Source organism: Rattus norvegicus, chromosome 17, assembly GCF_021556685.1.
Source record: "Rattus norvegicus strain SHRSP/BbbUtx chromosome 17, alternate assembly SHRSP_T2T, whole genome shotgun sequence".
Taxonomy (NCBI): Eukaryota; Metazoa; Chordata; class Mammalia; order Rodentia; family Muridae; genus Rattus; species Rattus norvegicus.
In genome coordinates this window covers 57,365,932-57,388,320 of record NC_141550.1, presented here as the reverse complement: position 1 = coordinate 57,388,320, position 22,389 = coordinate 57,365,932, and the positions used below count along the sequence as shown (strand labels likewise).

At 41.0% G+C, this 22,389-nt stretch overlaps 1 protein-coding gene across 5 annotated transcripts in view; it reads right to left on the bottom strand.

Moving 5' to 3' along the window:
* Hecw1 (HECT, C2 and WW domain containing E3 ubiquitin protein ligase 1) overlaps window positions 1–22,389 on the bottom strand; it is a 414,282-nt gene that overhangs the window by 15,334 nt on the left and 376,559 nt on the right. For all 5 annotated transcript variants that reach the window (XM_087590135.1, XM_087590133.1, NM_001440089.1 and 2 more), the window contains 4 exon segments: window positions 14,343–14,441; window positions 13,656–13,785; window positions 11,788–11,934; window positions 9,238–9,352 (listed from right to left, as the gene is read on the bottom strand). In XM_087590135.1, the coding sequence (XP_087446261.1) occupies window positions 9,238–9,352; window positions 11,788–11,934; window positions 13,656–13,785; window positions 14,343–14,441 (491 nt within the window).

Below are 22,389 nucleotides of genomic sequence, written 5' to 3'. Positions count from 1 at the left end.
TAAGACCACCACTTCTGTTCCTAAGGACCAGCATGGAGCCCTCAGGACACAGGAATCAAGGAGCAGTCTTGGCCAGGATCCTTCTGGTTTCTGCCTGCACCCAGAACTGAACCTGTGACACAGCTCTCTGCACCCAGATCCCACTGGGAGAAAGCTGGAGTCTCAGAAGTGCTGATATACCCTAGAGCATAGGTGAGACCACCAGTTCCGCTCACATTTCTAGGCCAAGAGGAACCTTCATGGAGCCCTCTGGACTCCCAGTAGAACTGACACAGAGGCTTACAGGAGGGCTAAGCCACTCTCAGAGACAGCAAGACCAGCTAACACCAGAGACAACCAGATGGTGAGAGGCAAGCACAGCAACCTAAGCAACAGAAAGCAAGACTACTTGGCATCATCAGAGCCCAGTACTCCCACCAAAGCAAATACTGGATATCCAAACACACCAGAAGAGCAATATTTGGATTTAAAAATCACATCTCCTGATGATGATAGAGGACTTTAAGAAGGACATAAATACCTCCCTTAAAGAAATACAGGACAATACAGGTAAAGAAGTAGAAGCCCTTTAAGAGTAAACACAAAAATCCCTTAAAGAATTACAGGAAAACCCAACCAAACAGGTGAAGGAACTGAACAAAACTATCCAGAATATAAAAATGAAAATAGAAAAAATAAAGAAAGCACAAAGGGAGACAACGCTGGAGATAGAAAACCTAGGAAAGAGATAAGGAATCATAGACACAGGAATCACCAACAGAATACAAGAGATAGAAGAGAGAATCTTAGGGGCAGAAGATACCATAGAAAACATTGACACGACCATCAAAGAAAATGTAAAACACAAAAAGCTCCTAACTTAGAATACCCAGGAAATCCAGGACACATTGAAAAGATCAAATCTAAGGATAACAGGTATAGAAGAGAGCGAAGACTCCCAACTTAAAGGGTCAGTAAATGTCTAACCAAATTATAGCAGAAAACTTCCCTAACCTAAAGAAAGAGATGCCCATGAACATACAAGAAGCCTACAGAACTTCAAATAGATTGAATCAGAAGAGAAAATTCCTCCCGTCACATAATAGTCAAAACACCAAATGTACAAAACAAAACAAAACAGAAAAAGAATATTAAAATCAGTAAGGGAAAAAGGTCAAATAACATATAAAGGCAGACCTATTAGAATTACATCAGACTTCTCAACAGAGACTGTGAAAGCTAGATGTCCTATAGACCCTCAGAGAACACAAATGCTAGTCCATGCTACTGTGTCCAGCAAAACTCTCAATTAAAATAGATGGGGAAACCATGGTATTCCATGACAAAACAAAATTGACACTAAAGCTTTCCACAAATCCATCCCTACAGAGAATAATAGATGGAAAACTTCAAAACAAGTTTATATCCTAGAAAGATCGAGAAAGTAATCTCCTTGCAACTAACCCAAAAGGATATAGCCACACAAACATAATTCCACCTCTAACAATAAAAATAACAGAAAATATAAAAATAATCATTGGTCCCTAATACCTCTCAACATCACCGGACTCAATTCCCCAATTAAAAAAAAAAAGACTTAACAGACTGTATAAAAGAAAGAGGACCCAGCATTTTGCTGCATACCTCAGTGACAAAGAGAGACACTACCTCAGAGTAAAAGGCTGGAAAACAATTTTCCAAGCAAATGGTCCACAGAAACAAGGTGGAGTAGCCATTCTAACATCGAATAAAATCGACTTTCAACAAAAAGTTATCAAAAAAAGATAAGGAAGGACACTTCATATTCATCAAAGTAAAAATCCACCAGATGAACTCTCAATCCTAAATATCTCTGCTCCAAGTGCAAGGGCACCTACATTCATAAAAGAAACCTTACTAAAGTTCAAAGCATACATTGCACTTTACACAGTAACAGTGGGAGACTTAAAGACCCCACATCCATCAATGGACAGATCATGTAAACAGAACTAAACAGAGACACAGAGAAACTAACAGAAGTTATGAACCAAATGGATTTAACAAGTATTTATAGAACATTTCATCCTAAAACAAAAGGATATATCTTCTTCTCAGAACCTCATGATACCTTCTCCAAAACTGACTATATAATCGGTCACAAAACAGGCCTCAATAGATACAAGAAGATTGAAAAATAATCCCATGCATCCTATCAGATCACAACAAACTAAGGCTGGTCTTCAATAACAACAAAAGCAGCAGAAAACCCACATACACATGAAAGTTGAACAATGCTCTATTCAATGATAACTTGGTCAAGGAAGAAATAAAGAGAGAAATGAAAGATTTCTTAGAATTTAATGAAAATGAAGGCACAACATACTCAAACTTATGGGACACAATGAAAGCAGTGCTAAGAGGAAAACTCATAGCGCTGAGTGCCTGCAGAAAGAAACAGGAAAGAGCATATGTCAGCAGCTTGACAGCACACCTAAAAGCTCTAGAGCAAAAAGAAGCAAATACACCCAGGAGGAGTAGAAGGCAGGAAATAATCAAACTCAGAGCTGAAATCAACCAAGTAGAAACAAAAAGGACCATAGAAAGAATCAACAGAACCAAAAGTTGGTTCTTTGAGAAAATCAACAAGATAGATAAACCCTTAGCCAGACTAACGAGAGGACACAGAGAGTGTGTCCAAATTAACAAAATCAGAAATGAAAAGGGAGACATAACTACAGATTCAGAGGAAATTCAAAATATCATCAGATCCTACTATAAAAGCCTATATTCAACAAAAGTTGAAAATCTGGAGGAAATGGACAATTTCCTAGACAGATACCAGGTACCGAAGTTAAATGAGGAACAGATAAACCATTTAAACAACCCCATAACTCCTAAGGAAATAGAAGCAGTCATTAAAGGTCTCCCAACCAAAAAGAGCCCAGGTCCAGACGGGTTTAGTGCAGAATTCTATCAGACCTTCATAGAAGACCTCGTACCAATATTATCCAAACTATTCCACAAAATTGAAACAGATGGAGCACTACCGAATTCCTTCTACGAAACCACAATTACTCTTATACCTAAACCACACAAAGACCCAACAAAGAAAGAGAACTTCAGACCAATTTCCCTTATGAATATCGACGCAAAAGTACTCAATAAAATTCTTGCAAAGCAAATCCAAGAACACATCAAAGCTATCATCTATCATGATCAAGTAGCCTTCATCCCAAGGAAACAAGGATGATTCAATATATGGAAATCCATCAATGTAGTCCACTATATAAACAAACTCAAAGAAAAAACCCACATGATCATCTCATTAGATGCTGAGAAAGCATTTGACAAAATTCAACACCCCTTCATGATAAAAATCTCAGAAAGATCAGTAATTCAAGGCCCATAGCTAAACTTAATAAAAGCAATATACAGGAAACCAGTGTTCAACATCAAAAAAAAAATGGAGAGAAACTTGAAGCAATCCCACTAAAATCAAGGACTAGACAAAACTGCCCACTCTCACCCTACCTATTCAATACAGCACTCAAAGTTCTAACCAGAGCAATCACACTGTGAGGAGCTGTCCGAGGAGCTGTCCTCACAGATGTGAGGAGCTGTCCGAGGAGCTGTCCTCACAAACTCCATTACAAGATGGCACCGGCATCCGGCAGAACGCACCTAGTAAAAAGGGCAATACGCAGGCGCCTGGTAACTTCCCTACTCAAAGGGACACGTACGTTTTGGTACGTCATCTGGCATAATTGGCAGCGACCAGTCAGAGAGTGACACGTCCTAGGCGAGGATAGTTTCCTATATAAGGGACGGTTATTCCTCACTCGGCGTCTCCGCATTGTAAGCTTATGCTCTCCCTCTCAAGACGCATTAAAGCTTTTCTGTAGTAGGATCCTGTGTGTGCCGCGTCGTTCCTGCTGGCGAGACGTAGCGCGGGACATCTGGTGCCAAAAACCCGGGAAAGACCTCACCATCGTCAGCACCTTCGGAGATCCCTTGGCGACAAGGAGGATTCAGAACTGCAGGTAGATACGTTCGGAGAGGCAGCCCTCTCTTGGACTTTGGTCTGGGGTTGTCACCGCCTTGGGAAGGATTTGTTGAGGCTATAGTATTTGTCCTGGGAGTCAACCCGAGAGGAATACAGCCATTGCAAATCTGGCAAATGGATGTTACTCATAATTCTACTTTTGGAAAATTACAGTATGTGCATGTATCTATAGACACATGTTCTGGCATTCTACATGCCACCCCACTTACAGGAGAAAAAACAACACATGTCATTCAGCACTGCCTTGAAGCATTGAGTGCTTGGGGATAGCCAAAATGTGTAAAAACTGACAATGGCCCCGCCTACACATCTCAAAAATTCCATCAGTTTTGTGCTCAGATGCAGGTTACCCACCTGACGGGCCTGCCCTACAACCCTCAAGGACAGGGAATCATAGAGCATGCTCATTGGACGCTCAAATCATATTTAAATCTTGAGAAGCTGGACAAACAGTGGCTGAGCGACATTGCTCAGAGCCCAAGAGACAAAAGAATTAGTCAAATGGAAGGATGTATTAACAAATGAATGGAAAGGCCCGGATCCTGTTTTAATAAGATCCAGGGGAGCTGTCTGTGTTTTTCCACAGGACAATGAAAATCCCATATGGATCCCAGTACGACTTACTCGGAGCATCACAGCAAGTGATCAAGAAGGGACTGGGACTCCTGCACCTCCTCACTCTTCTTCCATGGATGCCAGCAACGGTGCAGGGCGAGCTACGATGGGGAATAATGTCAACCTTTCCACTCCCGATGCCGGTGATGTACCACTAACAGGGATTTAGGGTTGGCCTATTTACCTAAGGATCCACAGGTTGAATGACTAAAAGAAAATAGGACTATTCCTCTTAAGGGCAGCCTTTGTTTTGGCATATTCAACAAAACATCTTTTGATCTCCCTTGCATTATGTTATGTAATCAATCTTCTGCTTGGTTAAGGGAGGCCACATGGGGAACTGGTGAGGAGGACATTGTGGCTAACGCCACAGTTCTCTATGGTGGTGGCCTTACATTGGGTTAATGGTAGCTGCACTGATCTTACGCCCATGGCGATGCTACTTGGAGGAAAGGGCGAAAAGGGACGGTTGTCATTTTCCTGGACGGGGAACATCAAACCTGCTGCCTCTGTCTGGACAGCTACTCATATAAAATATCGCAGTAGTTACCCGCATGCCTCGCTTTATCCCGATCCCTGTTGATGCCCCGGGGACCATGACCTTATTTAGAGGAAAAAGAGATTTTGGTACTTCTGCTATTATTGCTGGCATTATTGCTACGACAGCAGTCGCTGCCTCGGTTACTGCCTCGGCATTGGCCTTGTCAAATTCAGTACAGACAACCCAAACTATCTATGATTTATCGGCCACCATCTCTGTGGCTCGGGACAGACAGGCCTCGGCCAATACTCAGATATAGGGAGGCCTTATGCTTGTCAACCAACGTATAGATCTGGTCCGAGAGCAATTAGACATTCTATGGCAACTGGCCCAGCTTGGCTGCGAGCAAAAACTCCCAGGCCTTTGTGTCACCTCCATATAATATGACAAATTTACCCGAGCTGCTAATCTGTCTAAGAGTCTTTCACAGCATCTGTTACAGAATTGGACCTCGGAGTTTGAACAGACACTTCGGGAGCTGAGAGCGACCATCATTCAAGTAAATTCTACCCGACTGGACCTGTCTTTGACGGAGGGATTGTCGTCCTGGATCACCTCAGCAGTCTCTTATTTCAAGGAATGGGTGGGAGTGGGACTTTCTGGAGTGATCCTCTGCTGTGGATTAGTGTTACTCCTCTGGTTGCTTTGCAAATTGAGATCTCAAACAAGAAGGGACAAAGTAGTGATCGCCCAGGCGCTTGTAGCCCTTGAACAAGGAGCGTCAGCCGATATCTGGTTGACCATGCTCAAGCAACAGGTCGCTGGCTGGACAGCTCTTGCACTCCTAGAACCTCGGTTCATTGCACAGGATTAGAGTGTCCGGCTTGAGCAGCCCATGAGGGGTGACGAGCTTAGCATCGCACAGGGAAGTTCTACCAAATATGCTCCCTGGAAGGCATGTCATATTACATGAGGGTTTCTGCCCCAGTTTTCCCTCCCTCGAAAAATGGCAGTGCGACGGGTCGGGAGTGCCCTGGGTCCCAACAACAGCCTAAGGGTATCTCTCTTGTACAGGTTCGCCAACTTTGTACGAGGATATGACCTCTGTCTTCACCCTCCTATATCTGGGTGTCCTGTTTGCTTAAAAAAAAAACAGAAAAGGGGGAGATGTGAGGAGCTGTCCGAGGAGCTGTCCTCACAGATGTGAGGAGCTGTCCGAGGAGCTGTCCTCACAAACTCCATTACAAGATGGCACCGGCATCCGGCAGAACGCACCTAGTAAAAAGGGCAATACGCAGGTGCCTGGTAACTTCCCTACTCAAAGGGACACGTACGTTTTGGTACGTCATCTGGCATAATTGGCAGCGACCAGTCAGAGAGTGACACGTCCTAGGCGAGGATAGTTTCCTATATAAGGGACGGTTATTCCTCACTCAGCGTCTCCGCATTGTAAGCTTATGCTCTCCCTCTCAAGACGCATTAAAGCTTTTCTGTAGTAGGATTCTGTGTGTGCCGCGTCGTTCCTGCTGGCGAGATGTAGCGCGGGACATCACACAACAAAGGGAGGTCAGCAATACAAATTGGAGAGGAAGAAGTCAAAATATCACTATTTGCAGATGATATGATAGTATAGTGGCCCCAAAAATCCACCAGAGAACTCCTAGGCCTGATAAACACCTTCAGCAAAGTGGGTTGGTATAAAATTAACTCAAAAAATCAGTAGCTTTTCCCTACACAAAGGATAAACAGCCTGAGAAAGAAATTAGGGAAATGACACCCTTCCCACTAGTTACAAATAACATAAAATACCTCAGTGTGACTCTAACCAAGCAAGTGAAAGATCTGTATGAGAAGAACTTCAAGTCACTGAAGAGTGAAATTGAAGAAGATCTCAGAACATGGAAAGATCTCCCATGCTCATGGATTGGCAGGATTGATATAGTAAAAATAGCCATTTTGCCAAAAGTAATCTACAGATTCAATGCAATCCCCATCAGAATTCCAGCTCAATTCTTCATGGAGTTAGAAGGAGCAATTTGCAAATTCATTTGGAATTACAAAAAACCCAGGATAGCAAAAACTATCCTCAACTTCTGGAGGAATCAAAATCCCCGACCTTAAACAGTGATAAAATGTATGGTATTGGTACAGAGACAGGCAGGTAGATCAATGAAATAGAATTGAAGACACAGAAATGAATCCGCACACCTATGATCACTTGATCTTTGACAAAGGAGCTAAAACCATCCAGTGGAAAAAAGACAGCATTTTCAACAAATGGTGCTGTTTCAACTAGAGGTCAGCATGTAGAAGAATGCAAATCAATCCATTCTTATCACCCTGTACAAAGCTGAAGTCCAAGTGGATCAAGGACCTCCACATAAAACCAGGTACATTCAAACTCATAGAAGAAAAAGTGGGGAAGAACCTGGACCACATGGACACTGGGGAAAATTTCCTGAACAGAACACCAATGACTTATGCTCTAAGATCAAGAATCGACAAATGAAACCTCATAAAACTACAAAGCTTCTGTAAGGCAAAGGACACTGTCATTAGGACAAAACAGCAACCAACAGATTGGCAAAAGATGTTTACCAATCCTATATCTGATACAGGGCTAATATCCAGTATATACAAAGAACTCAAGAAGTTAGATTCCAGAGAGTCAAATAGCCCTATTAAAAATGTTGTACAAATTAAAAAAAGAATTCTCAGCTGAGGATTATCGAATGGCTGAGAAACACCTAAAGAAATGTTCAATATCCTTAGTCCTCAGAAAAATGCAATTCAAAACGATCTTGAGATTCTACCTTACACCAGTCAGAATGGCTAAGATTAAAAACTCAGGCAACAACAGATGCTCTTGAGGATGTGGAGAAAAAGGAACACTTTTCCATTGTTGGTGAGATTGCAAGCTGGTACAACCACTCTGGAAATCAGTCTGGAGGTTCCTCAGAAAATTTGATATAGTACTACCTGAGACCCATCTATACCACTTCTGGGCATATACCCAAATGATGCGCCAACATATAACAGACACATGCTCCACTGTGTTAATAGCAGACTTATTTATAATAGCCAGAAGCTGGAAAGATTTCCTTCAACAGAGGAATAAATACAGAAAATATGGTACATTTACACAATGGACTACTACTCAGTTATTAACAACAATGACTTCATGAAATTCACAGGCAAGTAGATGGAACTAGGAAATATTATTCTGAATGAGGTAACCCAGTCACAAAAACAAAACACACACACAAAAAAACAACAACAAAAAACCCACCCATGGTGCGCACTCACTGATAAGTGGATATTAGCCCAAAAGCTCAGATTACCCAAGATGCAATGCACAGACCCCATGAAACTCAAGAAGTAGGATGACCAAGTGGGAATGCTTCAGTCCTTCTTAAAAGGGGGAACAAAAATATTCATAGAGGAAATACAGAGACAAAATTTGGAGCAGAGACTGAAGGAAAGTCTATCCAGAGAATGTCCCACCTTGGGATCCAGCCCATATACACACAGCCACCAAATCCAGGCAATACTGCTCATGCGAAGAAGTGCATGTTGACAAGAGCCTGTCTCCTGAGAGGCTCTGCCAGAGCATAACAAATACAGAGGTGAATGCTAGCAGCAAACCATTGAAGTGAGAACAGTGTCCCAGTGGAGGAGTTAGAGAAAAGATTGAAAGAGGTGAAGGGGTTTGCAACCTCCTAAGAACAACAATACCTACCAACCAGAGCTCCCAGAGACTAAACTACCTTCCAAAGAGTACATATGGACAAACTCCTGGCTCCAGCTGCATATGTAGCAGAGGATGGCCTTGTTGGGCATCAATGGGTGGAGAGGCCCTTGGTCCTGCCAAGGCTCAATGCCCCAGTGTAGGAGACTATCAGGGTAGTGAGGTGTGAGGGAGTGGATGGGTGGGTGAGGGAGCACTCTCATAGAAGCAGGATATGGGTTTGTGGAGGGGAAACTAGGAAAGGGGGTAACATTTAAAATGTGAATTAATAAATATCCAATAAAAAAAAGAATGGCCCATGTTATATCATGCCAACTTTATTTCAACAGTTTTTCTTAAAGACCTATTTTATTAAAAGCACTGCTAGCTCACCTCCCCGGTACTCAGTGTTATTCCTCCAGTCATTCAGGTCGATTTCAGCAGTTCCCGCGATTACCAGCTCCAGCTCCCTCGCGTCAAACACTGAGACAAGCCTTGAGTCTACAACCTGAAAGACAGAGGCAGCACGCACACATGCACATACGCATGCACGCACGTGCGCACACACGCATGCACACACACACGCACACACACGCACACACGCACGCATACACACACACGCACGCATGCACACACACACGCACACACATGCACGCACACACACGCACACACGCACGCACACACGCACGCACACGCACACACACACAGGTTCATGATTACTACTGTTGCCTATTATATTAGGAAAGTAATATTATAATCCATCTATTTCAATATGTGGTCATTTTAAAATTTAAAATCATAGCAGAGTCTGAAAACTTATGTCTTCCATTCCACTTACATGTTATCTTTATCCTCAGCCCTGGAGCCTTAAATATGTAACTGTATTATAATCTCAAAATAATTTTTAAAAGGTGCAGTTTGGTGCATCCTCTCCCACTGAGGCCAGACAAGGCAGTCTTCTGCTACCTATGTACCCAGGGCCTCGGATTAGCCTTTGGTTGGTGGCTTAATCTCTGGGAGCTCCCAAGCATCCATGTTAACTGACCATGTTGGTCTTCCTATGGGGTTGCTATCCCCTTTCAGTTCCTTTAATCCTTCCCCTAACTCTGTAAGTATCTGCATCTGTCTCAGTCAGCTGCTGGTAGAGCGTCTCAAAGGAAGCCATGGGAGACTTGATGCCTCAGGGAAGAAGGATGGGGTAAAGAACTCTGGCAGTGGGCACTGGGAGTTGGAGCAACATTTGGAATGTATATAAATAAAATAATTTAAGAAGTGTTTATATAGCAGTGCTGACATAGGTTCCTTCTTAATAAAGTGTTACAAAATACAGTGAATCTCAAGAAAAAAGAGAAGGAGGAGGAGGAGGAGGAGGAGCAGCAGCAGAAGCAGCAGCAGCAGCAGTGGAGAAAGAAGAGGAGGGGAGGGAGGGAGGAAGGGAAGAGGAGGAGAAGGAGGAGGAGGAAGAGGAGGAGAAGGAGGAGGAGGAGGAGGAGGAGGAGGAGGAGGAGGAGGAGGAGGAGGAGGAGGAGGAGGAGGAGGAGGAGGAGGAGGAAATTAGAGGTGGGGGAGGAACCTGGAAGGATTGGGAAGTGAATGTGATTGGGGTTCAAGATGTGAAATTCCCAAATAATCAATAAAAATTTTATGTAAAAGAATATAAAAGAGATCATCCAGCATAGGGCTAGTTCCCTGAAAGAAGCACAGAATCCTGAGTTTAGGCAAGGAGCTGGCACCTGTGAAGCTGTTGGTCCTTATCAGACATTGAGTCTGCCACTGTCTTGATCTTGGACTCCCAAGCCTCTAAGATTATGATAAATCAATTCCTGATGCTTACAAGAGGCTTGGTCTTTTCTTTTCTTTTCTTTTCTTTTCTTTTCTTTTCTTTTCTTTTCTTTTCTTTCCTTTCCTTTTCTCTTCCTTCCTTCCTTCCTTCCTTTCTTTCTTTCTTTCTTTCTTTCTTTCTTTCTTTCTTTCTTTCTTTCTTTCTTTCTTTCTTTTCTTCTTTTCTTTTCTTTTTTTTTAACTACAGAAGCCACAATGGTAGTTTGAGCCATTTTAGAATACAATCCTTAGTGGACTGGGGACAGAAGGAAAATCCCATGTCTTACCATTTCAGATTTTTTCTGAGAGCAATTTCATAAGCAATTCTGACTTGATTTTCTGAAGTCACACTTAAGTTTCCAAATTACATTGCATGCCCTTTGCATGACATTATTATTTGTTTCTTGCAGTCCCCTTCCTTTACTCCCTCCTCCTCCATTTCCTTGTTCCCCTAAGGATGGGGAAGGACCAGTTGGTTAGAGCTCCGTGCTATGGATTTACATCTTCTGCCAGATGTGCCATCCCAGGTCAACTGAATGTCTCCAGTGCTGCCTGCTTTGGACCAACTAGTGGTGGGCAGTAAATTAAAAAATAAACTTCTAAAGTAAATTTCTAGATTGAAGTATAGAGGTATCATTTTGGGGGCATGGGAAGTCTAGCAGCTGTCCTGCCTTCTCAATTTACTGCTGAACATGATGACAAGACAGAGATCTGTGACAAAACTGACACTCAGGAGGAGTGGCTACCACCCTCTAGTGCTTCTGCTTGCTTTTTTTGTTACAGTGGACTAGAGGAAATGTCATATCCACCAAGCTACACAAGAAATACTGTATGCTTCCTCACTGGCACAACAGGGCCAAATCAATGACAGTTTATTGAGAATATTTTAACTTCCGAGTGGACTGGTATTCATTCATGGAGAAGTCTGGCCCTTCATCTGGCCAGTCCAGCTAGATGTTCCAGGCCCTCTGTGTGTGAGATTATAAACCTGGCTTCTCCTGCTTCTTTCTCTCTGCTGTGAACTATTAAATACCTGCTCCTCCTCCAGCCTCCAGGAGAATGCAGGCTCCACTGCAAAGCACAGGGCGATGGCCTGCTTTCCTGGGCCATTCAGGTTCTTACCTCATAGAAACCCCTGACCAATGCCTCGGTCTGCTGTACCACACCACGCTCTACACGCCACTTCACCATCCTCTCGATGTACTCCTTCTTGTTCTTCTCAGTCACCTGCGTGTTGGCACCTCCAGACTTCAACTCTCTTTCTGTTACCTTGCGAATAAATAGGAGGATCATGATGCTTATCATTCAGGAGACATTTTTATTTAGGTTGACAGTAGCCCAAAAAAGGCAGTTTTTCCTTCCTGGGAGTTACTAAGGAAAGTTTCTGTTACTTGAAGAAAATTCTTAAGCAACGTAGAAGAGCTGCGGTTTATTTATTTATTTTTGTACAGAAAAGAAACATTTCTTTTTTTTAAAAAACAAGGTCTATTTATTTACTATGTATACAATGTTCTGTTTGCATGTATGCCTGGACACCAGAAGTGGGCACTAGACCTCATTATAGATGGTTGTGAGCCACCACATGGTTGCTGGGAATTGAACCAAGGACCTCTGGAAGAGCAGCCAGTGCTCTTAAGCTCTGAGCCACCTTTCCAGCCCTAGAAACATATTTCTTTAACTCAAGGGGTATAATGGAAACAAATGAGAAATAACCTAGATTGTTTCCTAAGGTAGAAGGAGCCAAATGTCCCAACACTATAATTTGATACTTGATGCCTCTATATCTCAATTAGGGCAACAAATTGCCCTGTTATGTGGCAAGTTATTATTGTATACCTAAGGACAAGTACAGTAGACGTGGGTAGAAAGATCTGTTCTTCTAAGCTGGCTGTGAATGTGGCTAGGATGCAGAGCATAGAGAATCAGAGGGGTCTCCACTCACAAAGGAAGTCATGCTTCTAAAGACAAACTCATGAGCTAGGAGCTAGGATCTGTGTGCTATCTTTTTGTGTAATAGAGAATATAAAAATATATTTCATGTGTTTTTCTAAGCATACATACATACAAATATATTATATGCTATAATTTTCTTTTCTTTTTCTCTGGAAATATATCTCAGAAAATCTATATCAATTTAGATAGCATTAACAGATATGGAGAGTCTCATACCTGTTTGACCAACAGATTTAATACTACATTAATGAATTCTTATAAAAAACACATGGGAAACTTTCATGTTAAGTAGTATCAAGATCTATGCATACTGGAGGACTAAGTGTATATAATGAAGGAACTATTATGTAGTTTTGAAGTTACAGAAGTAATTTATATCTTATGGTATACTGTAAATGTTTTCTGATCCATGATTATATTTGATTTTCAAAACTCCCACATGGGGTAGAACCATGTGACAGTGATAGACATAGGAAGATGCCCTGGCAGGGCTATTAAAAAAGAAGTCCTAGGGCTGGAGAGATGGCTCAGCAGTAAGAACACTGGCTGCTCTCACAGAGGACCTTGATTTGAACCAGTGAGATTTTTGGTACCTAATTTAAAAATAAAATTCCATTAGCATATGATTCAGCCATCCTATACCCAAGATAGGATATATGTAATGCATATATAGTCCAAGAACTGGCAGTAGGGCCCATCCAGTCCACTCTCATTGATAGCAATGTTATTGACAATAACCACAAGGATGAAAGAAACAGATAGTTATTTGAAAGATCTAGAGTCAAAATCATAAAAATTGAAATTGTACGGAATTTCTCAGTAGTTAGGAGGTTAGAGGAGTTAAAGGATGTTGTTTAATTGGTAGAATTTCAGTTTTTGAAAGAAGAAAAGTTCTAGAGATTGGATGCCAAACAATGTGAATGCTTTTAACAATATTAAAATGTACATTTCATATTTTCTAAGATGGTCAAATTTTATTCTACGCATTTACCATAGTGAACAACAAAATGTCTTTTCCAAGTCCAGACCACACAAACCTGTCCAAAAACTTCTTCGTTAACAGTGAAAGTGAGGTCAAGAATATCTGTGATGTTGTTGTCCTTCATCCACTGTAAACTCTGGTGGAATTCCTCATCCAAGTATTCCAGGTCACTCAGATCGCATGGCCTGGGAGAATTCAAAGGCAGCAAGAAAAACTGAGTAACCAAATAGAGTTTCCATGCCCCATTCCAAACACGATTGTGTGGCTTCTCAATAAAGCATCATAGATTTCACAATTACTCCATACTTTTGAATGTATTGATGACACAGTAATTGAATAGCTTTAATTTATTTGTTTCCTTTTTGAAAGAAACTGCTAAAATTTCAATAATAAACATGAAATAATTACTGACTCATAGGTAACCTAAAAATCAAGACAATTCTACTCAAGTGCTCAGTACAATGTTCACAATGTTATGATTTTTACATAAATGAATTAATGTTCATTATATGGTTTTGCTAATAGAGGTCATTTCTTATACTCACAAATGCCTTTTTATTGCACTAAAATGTATGGAAGATACACACACACACACACACACACACACACACAGAACAAGAAATGATGGAAATTTAGTAGGAATGGTTGGAACAAAATTGGCAAAAGAAGGCCAGAGACATGAAGAAGGGCAGCTCTGTCATCCTGCAGATAGGCCACATGGAACCATCCTGCAGTCACTTACAGCTTCAGGAGTCCCTTATAGAAGGGTCTGGTGAAGAAAGCATCCAAGAGGTACTGGTGGATCAGAGCTAGGCCCAGGATACGGCCGCTGAATCTAAACCTGCAACAAACATTAAGCAAAGAAGTTTGAGTTAATTTGTACAAATATTTTAAATTCGGCTTTATTCATGGTGTTGGTGGTTGGATCAAGGTCCTTACATATCCTAGAACACAGCTGCACTGCTGAGTATCCTCTTGCCCAACTCTACCAGTTTTAGCTGAAAATGAATTTGCCCATTGATGAAAGGAGGCTTCCATTCTCCTTACCACAAACAATGGTCATGTGATTGGTATGTACTAAATGAAACCTTCTATGTTCCACGATCAGACTGCTGTTATTTATCTAAGAAGAGGAAATCATCAAGGAGGGAAAATTCAAGAACCTAAACTATAAAGCCTGACTTAGACCCAAAGGGAACCTGGACCAAAATAAGAGAAAACATCTCTCTGACCAATGTGTGTCTGCTTATTCAGATAATTTTTAATGTTACCTAAAGGCCCTTTCTGGGTGGTGGAGGCTTGAATATAGGTCACAGGTGGTAGCTAATATTTAAAGACAGTGGGGAACTGTGGACTATTGTCTTTATGCAGGAGAGGGCTGGCACTGGATGGGACAGGGACTATCATTGGGCCATGAGAAAGTGGGCGGGGACAGAGTTTTGGAAGGAAGAGAGAGGAGAAAGGGGAGAAGAACCAAGATGGAGGCAGAGAAGGACGACCCAGATCTGTGTAGCTTTAAATGGCCACAGGTAGTTATGAATATTTCTTTGTTTCTTTGTTTATTTCTTTCCAAGGGAGGCTGAGTGTCTACTGCAGGAGATATGGAGTAGGATGGGGAAAAGTGTTTGCATTTCTAAATTGCTCAGGGAGAGGTACAGATGACATTGTAGCTTAGACTTGAAGAAGCCACATAATTTAAATTATGATTTTGTAGAATATTACTGTGAATTGGTTGTGTTAAGTGATCATTGTATTTGTTATTAAACTCAGTGTTTGTGTGTGGGTGTCTGTGGTAAGCATTTTGCATCAACTTCTTTTAAAAATTTTTTATTGGGTATTTTTTATTTACATTTTAAATGTTATTACCTTTCCTTGTTTTTCTGGCCATAAACCTCCTATCCCATCCCCTTCCCTTTCTTCTATAAGGGTGTTCCCCCTCCCCCTGCTCCCCCTGTAATTTCCCTCCTTGTGTTGGACTTTTCCATCTATTATCCTTTGTAGGGCAGAATTTGTAGAAAGATATTGTGTAAATTTGGTTTTGTCATGGAATATCTTGGTTTCTCCATCTTTGTTGATTGAGAGTTTTACTGGGTATAGTAGCCTGGGCTGGCATTTGTGTTCTCTTAGGGTCTCTATGACATCTGTCCAGGATCTTCTGGCTTTCATAGTCTCTGGTGAGAAGTCTGGTATAATTCTGATAGGTCTGCCTTTATATGTTACTTGACCTTTTTCCCTTTCTGCTTTTAATATTCTTTCTTTGTTTTGTGTATTTGGTGTTATGACTATTATGTGACAGGAGGAATTTCTTTTCTGGTCCAATCTATTTGGAGTTCTGTAAGCTTCTTGTATGTTTATGAGCATCTCTTTCTTTAGGTTAGGGAAGTTTTCTTCTATAATTTTGTTGAAGATATTTACTGGCCCTTTAAGTTGGGAGTCTTAGCTCTCTTGTATTATCCTCAGGTTTGATCTCCTCATTGTGTCCTGGATTTCCTGGTGTTTTGGGTTAGGAGCTTTTTGCATTTTACATCTTCTTTGACTATTGTGTTCATGTTTTCTATGGTATCTTCTGCCCCTGAGATTCTCTCTTCTATCTCTTGTATTCTATTGGTGATGGTTGCATCTGTGACTCCTGATCTCTTTCCTAGGTTTTCTATCTCCAGGGTTGTCTCCCTTCGTGCTTTCTTTATTGTTTCTATTTCCATTTTTAAATCTTGGATGGTTTTGTTCAATTCCTTCACCTGTTTGGTTGTGTTTTCCTGTGATTCTTTAAGGGATTTTTGTGTTTCCTCCTTAAGGGCTTCTACTTGTTTACCTGTATTGTCTTGTATTTCTTTAAGGGAGTTATTTATGTCCATCTTAATCATCTCTATCATCATCAGGAGATGTGATTTTTAAATCCAAATTTTGCTTTTCCGGTGTGTTTGGATATCCAGTATTTGCTTTGGTTGGAGAACTGGGCTCTGATGATGCCAAGTAGTCTTGGTTTCCGCTGCTTAGGTTCCTGTGCTTGCCTCTTGCCATCGGGTTGTCTCTGGTGTTAGCTTGTCTTGCTGTCTCTGACAGTGGCTTAACCCTCTTGTAAGTCTGTGTGTCAGCACTCCTGTGGACCTGTTTTATTTCACCCAGATCTGGGAACAGGGATCTGCTCTTGGCTTTGAGTGTCCTGAAGCCTCCAGTCAGGTTGCTTGGAGCAGAAGAATTGGTTTTACCTCTGCTCTCAGGTGTGTAGATGCTCACAGAAGGCACTAGGCAGGTTTCTTTTGGGTCAGGAGTGTGGGCAGAAGTAGTTATCTCTTCTGAGCTCTCAGGATTGCTCACACTTCTGAGAGACCAGCTCTCTACCAAATGGGATTTGGGTGCAGGGAGCTGTGGGACCAGTTTAATTCAGTTCTGGGTGCAGGCAGAAACCTGAACGTTCCTACCACTAACTACTCCTATATTGCTATATCCAGAGGGCACTAGGCAGGTTCCTCTTGTGCCAGGAATGTGAGCAGAAGTGGCAGTCTCTCCTGAGCTCTCAGGATTGTCTGCACTTCTGAGAGTCCAGCTCTCTTACACACAGGATTTGGGTATAGAGAGATGTGGGACCGGGCACAGCCAGAAACCAGAAGTCGTAATTCTTTTTTTAAATTCTGATAACTTTTTGTTTCTGTTAAAGACTCTCATTTTTGACTGAACTCAGCCTTAGATGTAGAAGCAAGACAGTTTGTTTTGGTAAAAAATAAAAAAGGGCAAAATGATTCCAGTATGTACCCTGGCGATCTCTCTCTCTCTCTCTCTCTCTCTCTCTCTCTCTCTCTCTCTCTCACTAGTTCAGTCTCCAGTGGGCCATTGGAACTAGCACTAATTTATCTCGGCAGCTCTAAGCTGCCCCCAAGTACTCTGATCCAGATAGGTCGCTGCCACACCAGTTCTATAGAGAGACCGCCTATCTTGTGGCTCTCTTACTATGGCCTCTGTTCACATTTCCAGCATCCAACCCCCTGGTCCCAGCAATGGCTACACTCTCCTAACTTTCTGCCACTGCTCTGTTTATATTCCCAACATCTGCCCCCAAATAGTTATGGTATAAACTCCCAGTAACCCATTAAAATCAAGACTCAACAAACTGCAACCCAACGCTCAGATTTCTATGTTAAATTCTCAATCTACAACACATCCACACAATAAACTTACAACCAATACATAAGGATATAAACCACCCTCTTGTAATCCACCATAAGGATTTATCCATAAGGATGAATTTGCCTACAGAAATCCATTCCAACTACCTTGGCAATTCAAGACCATCTGGATCTGGGTCATCCTTCTCTGTCTCCATCCTGAATCTCCTACCTTCTCCTTCTCTCTCGCCTTACAAAAACTTTGTTCCACCTTATTTTTTTACTGTCCAGTCATGGCCTTGACTTAACTTGTGCCAGCCCTCACCTGCATATAGACATCAACCTACAACAATTTATGTCTCTTGTAATCTATTCCTAGAATTTTTCTCTGGATTCTTCCATTCTCTTGACCAGAAGTTTAGCATGTCTTGCAGCCTTCACATTGATTCATTTATTCAATTTTAACATGTTGTTTCTTCAGAGAAATATGTAAGCATTTGCAGAACACATGGACTAACAAGGCACTGGATCTTGGGTGCTTTGGATCTGAGTTTCTAACTTTCTTTGTTTAAGGACTAACTGAGAACTGGTAGAGAGATGCTTCCTAGGTGCTCAGCTGTGTCAAGAAGAAGTTGAACCCTTGTTTCCCAGTTATAGTCTTTTGGAATCTCATTGGAATCGATGGTGAATGCAAATCTCATACTTTCAATAATTCATTTTTAAAAATTTATTTTCTAGGAGACATGATTCAGAGATTGGCTTTAGGCTCAGAAGAGACTTTAGACTTTTGGCAATATTGAGACTGTTAAAGACTTTGGGAATGCTTGAAGCTGAACTAAGTGCATCTTGCATACGGACATGAAGCTTATGGGCATCAGGAGTCGAATATTGTGGGTTTGAATGATAAATTTTCTATAGCCCCACAGGTTCCCAGTTGCAGATGCTGTTTGGAGATGTTTCAGAAGGAAAAATAATCACTGGGGCTGGGTTTTGAGTTTTTAGGGCCTCACTCGTGTTTTTGTTTTTTTGTTTTTTTTTTCTTACATGGTTGAGATGTGATCTCTCAGCCAAAATAAACTCTCCTATAAGTTGTTTTTGGTCATGGTTTTAATCACAAAAAGATAACTAAAAGAAAGATAACTAAATCACAGGAGCTATCTATCAAGGTTTGTTGAATTATAATTAAATTGAAAAATATTTTGGTTTTACTACAATGGACTATAAATATGCAAACCTAAATATGTCTGAAATATAATGTATTATTTGACCTGACTGGCTATATTAGTTACTCATTTTCAGTATTTTTAAGTTGGTCTCTGTGATAGTTTGTATGTGCTTGGCACAGGGAATGGCACTATTTGAAGGTGTGACCTTGTTAGAGCAGGTGTGTCACTGTGGGCATGAGCTTTAATACTCTAGTTGTAGCTCCTGTTGAATCCAGTATTCTGCTAGTAGTCTTCAGGTGAAGTTGTAGAACTCTCAGTTCCTCCTGCACCAGGCTTTTCTGAAGGTACCATGTTCCCACTTTGATGAGAATGGACTGAATCTCTGGTTCTGTAAGCCAGCCCCAATTATATGTTGTCATTATAGGAGTTGACTTCATCATGGTGTCTGTTCATAGTAGTAAAACCCTATCTAAGACAGTTTCCATCTAGGGAGACCATGCACAGGACTGGTCAGGTAATTGACTCTAATTACATTAATGATGCGATGACTGTTTTATACCAAGAGCTGGAAATAGCAGGGCTTCTCCTTCCCATTCCTCTCTTCAATCTCTGCAACAAAACTTTGCAGAATTAGATTTTAATTATTTCACAATATAGATTCCAACCAATTCTTTTTTTCCAACCAATTCTTTTTTTTTGTCTCATAATGCTTTTATTTATTATGGTGTCTGATTTTGTGTTTCTATGTGTTTTATGTGCATGTGTGTGTGTTTTGTGCTTTAGTTTTTGTATTTTTTTTTTTCGGAGCTGGGGACCGAACCCAGGGCCTTGCGCTTGCTAGGCAAGCGCTCTACCACTGAGCTAAATCCGAAACCCCTGTTTTTGTATTTTCTTTTCTGTTTGTGTTTGCTTTGTTTTTTTTTAATTGAATATTTTATTTACTTACATTTCAAATGTTATCCCTTTTCCTGGTTTCTCCTTGGAAACACCCTATACCATCTCCCCTCCTCCTGCTCCTATGAGGGTGCTATCCCATCCACCTACTCACTCCTGCCTCCCTGCCCTGTCATTCCTCTACACGGGTGTATTGAGCCTTCACAGGACCAAGGGCTACCTATTGATGACCAACAGGGCCATCCTCTGCTACATATGTGGCTGGAGCTATGGGTTACTCCATGTGTACTCTTCGATTTTTCCAACCAATTCATTAAGGAAAGTATTTCTCACACTGAAAAAAATTATACAGTTTAGAAATTTGATTAAGGAGTCAAGTCAGGAGTTACTGAAGGGGATGCAGGGTAATTTGTCAAAGAAATGAAGTGAAGCTAATGTTAATTTGGAAAGGCATTTTAGACAGTAGACCAACAGGTGTTTATAGGTTTCAAGTTAGTCTTTGTCTATGACAGTGATGAAAACTGGAATCAAATGTTGGCAACAGCCATAGTCAGTAATCTCTGCTTGACTTTTGACTTCTGCATCACAAAATGTTTTACAGACTCCATGCTCGGAAAAGGGACCAGATGGTATTTGGGAATGCCATCATAGAACTGGGTACTTTATATCCACTGGCCAATGAAGCGGCTGAAGGACCAAGGCAGATGCACAAACACTTGGTAAAGAAGTCTCAAAACCATGCACACTGTCTTTAGAATTTGTAAACAGTCCAATATTCTCAGGAACAACTGTCAAAATCAGTTCCTGACAAATTTTATGGATTCAGAGCCACTTGGAGTAGTCACTTAGCTGGGCAGGAGGACTACTATAACATCACTAAGCCTAGACATTCAAAGTTATAGTGATAACCACATCCATCCATGTACCACCTACTTCCTTCTAAAGCTAATATCAGTGGATTTGTGTCAGCTAAGCTCTAGAAGTTTCCCTCTATAATAATGTTAAATTCCCTGTATAATAATGTTAGATGCCTGATACATCCAGGATCTTTTCTGGCCTCTTTTGCTATAGTTTATATATTCTGCCTACAAATCCTCTGTCAGATGTATATCTGGCAAAGATCCTTTCCCACTCTGTGCATTTCCTGTTTGCTTAGGTGAACAGAAGATTTTTAGTCTTATGAGGTACTACTTGTCAATTGTTGGCTTTAATTCCTGGGAAAATGCAGTCCTATTCAGAAATTCTTTTCCTAAACCTATAACTTCTAGGGCACTGCCTGTGCTTCCTTCTAGCAGTTTCGTTCATTAATATGTGTATGTGAATGTGATACACGTACGCGCGCGCGCGCGCACACACACACACACACACACACACACACAAGTTATGCCATTCAGGCTAACAATACTCTGCCCCAAAGCCAAAGACAATCTAATAAAAAAAGCCTTCACTAGCCTGAGAAACTCCCTTTTAAACTGTTGGAGTCCAAGAAACTCTCAAAATAATATAAGCTTTGTTGTTGCCCTTGGTTGGCTTCCAGAGGTTACAAGTAGTCCTTATTGAAAATTCTCTTATGATCCATAGCCTGTTTTGTTGTTATTGTTTGTTTGTTTTTATTTTTGTATTTTTAATTGGGTTGTCTGGACTTTTGGACACCAGATTAAAAAGGTTCTAGTTGGATCTAACCAAGGAATCTTCCTTGAGAACTAGCTTTGATAGAAAGTGCTATGCAAACTGTCAAAGGAAGAAAAAGCAATCAATAGTTCTACTCAGTTGTGACACCTGTGAACTATAACAATGACCACATCTCAAGATATCCCAAATATGCAAAATGACACTCATCTTGGCAGTAACCAACAGCTCTTTAACTAGACTTAATGTTTATGCAACAGGAAAGGAATCATGCCTGCCTGATACCAGAAAATCTAACCAACTCCCATGGCTCATGAGATTGTGAATCTGAGAAGAGAAGCTACTATCACCACTTTACTGGGACAGCATGATTTCTAACAACATTTCAAATACTTATCCTTATATCTACAAGTAAGTTTCACTTTGCAACAGATGAAGCAGCTACAAAAACCCACACTGGTCAAAAGGTAGCTTTAGTGAGGTAGCCAGCCCCACTATCTACATCTACAACACAGCCCCTTCACTTAATGCTTAGGGAACATTTCAGAAGATGGGGTGGAAAGATCTTAAGATCCAGAGGACAAGATAATTTGTCATGAGATTGTGTCCTGTGTAATGGAAGCCACACTCATGTTGTATCAACAATATACTTAAGCAAGACTGACAAGGATAGCACCAATGACATGTTAATGTGGAAGGGGGAAGTCATGTGCAGCTTTAACTCTACACAAAGAACCACGAGCAACAAATGATTGCTGAGAGGGAGAATATATATATATATATGTATATATATATATACATACATATATGTGTGTGTGTATGTATATACTAGAGGGGGTAATGTGGGGCAATAAAATGGGTGGAAGGAAGGGATATAGGAAGAATTGAGGGGAGAGATGAGGAGAAAATAATGTAATTAAATTATCATTAAAAATTCATAAATGTTCAATTAAAATAAAATTAGAACTAGCTGCTTTAAAAACAAATACAACATGTT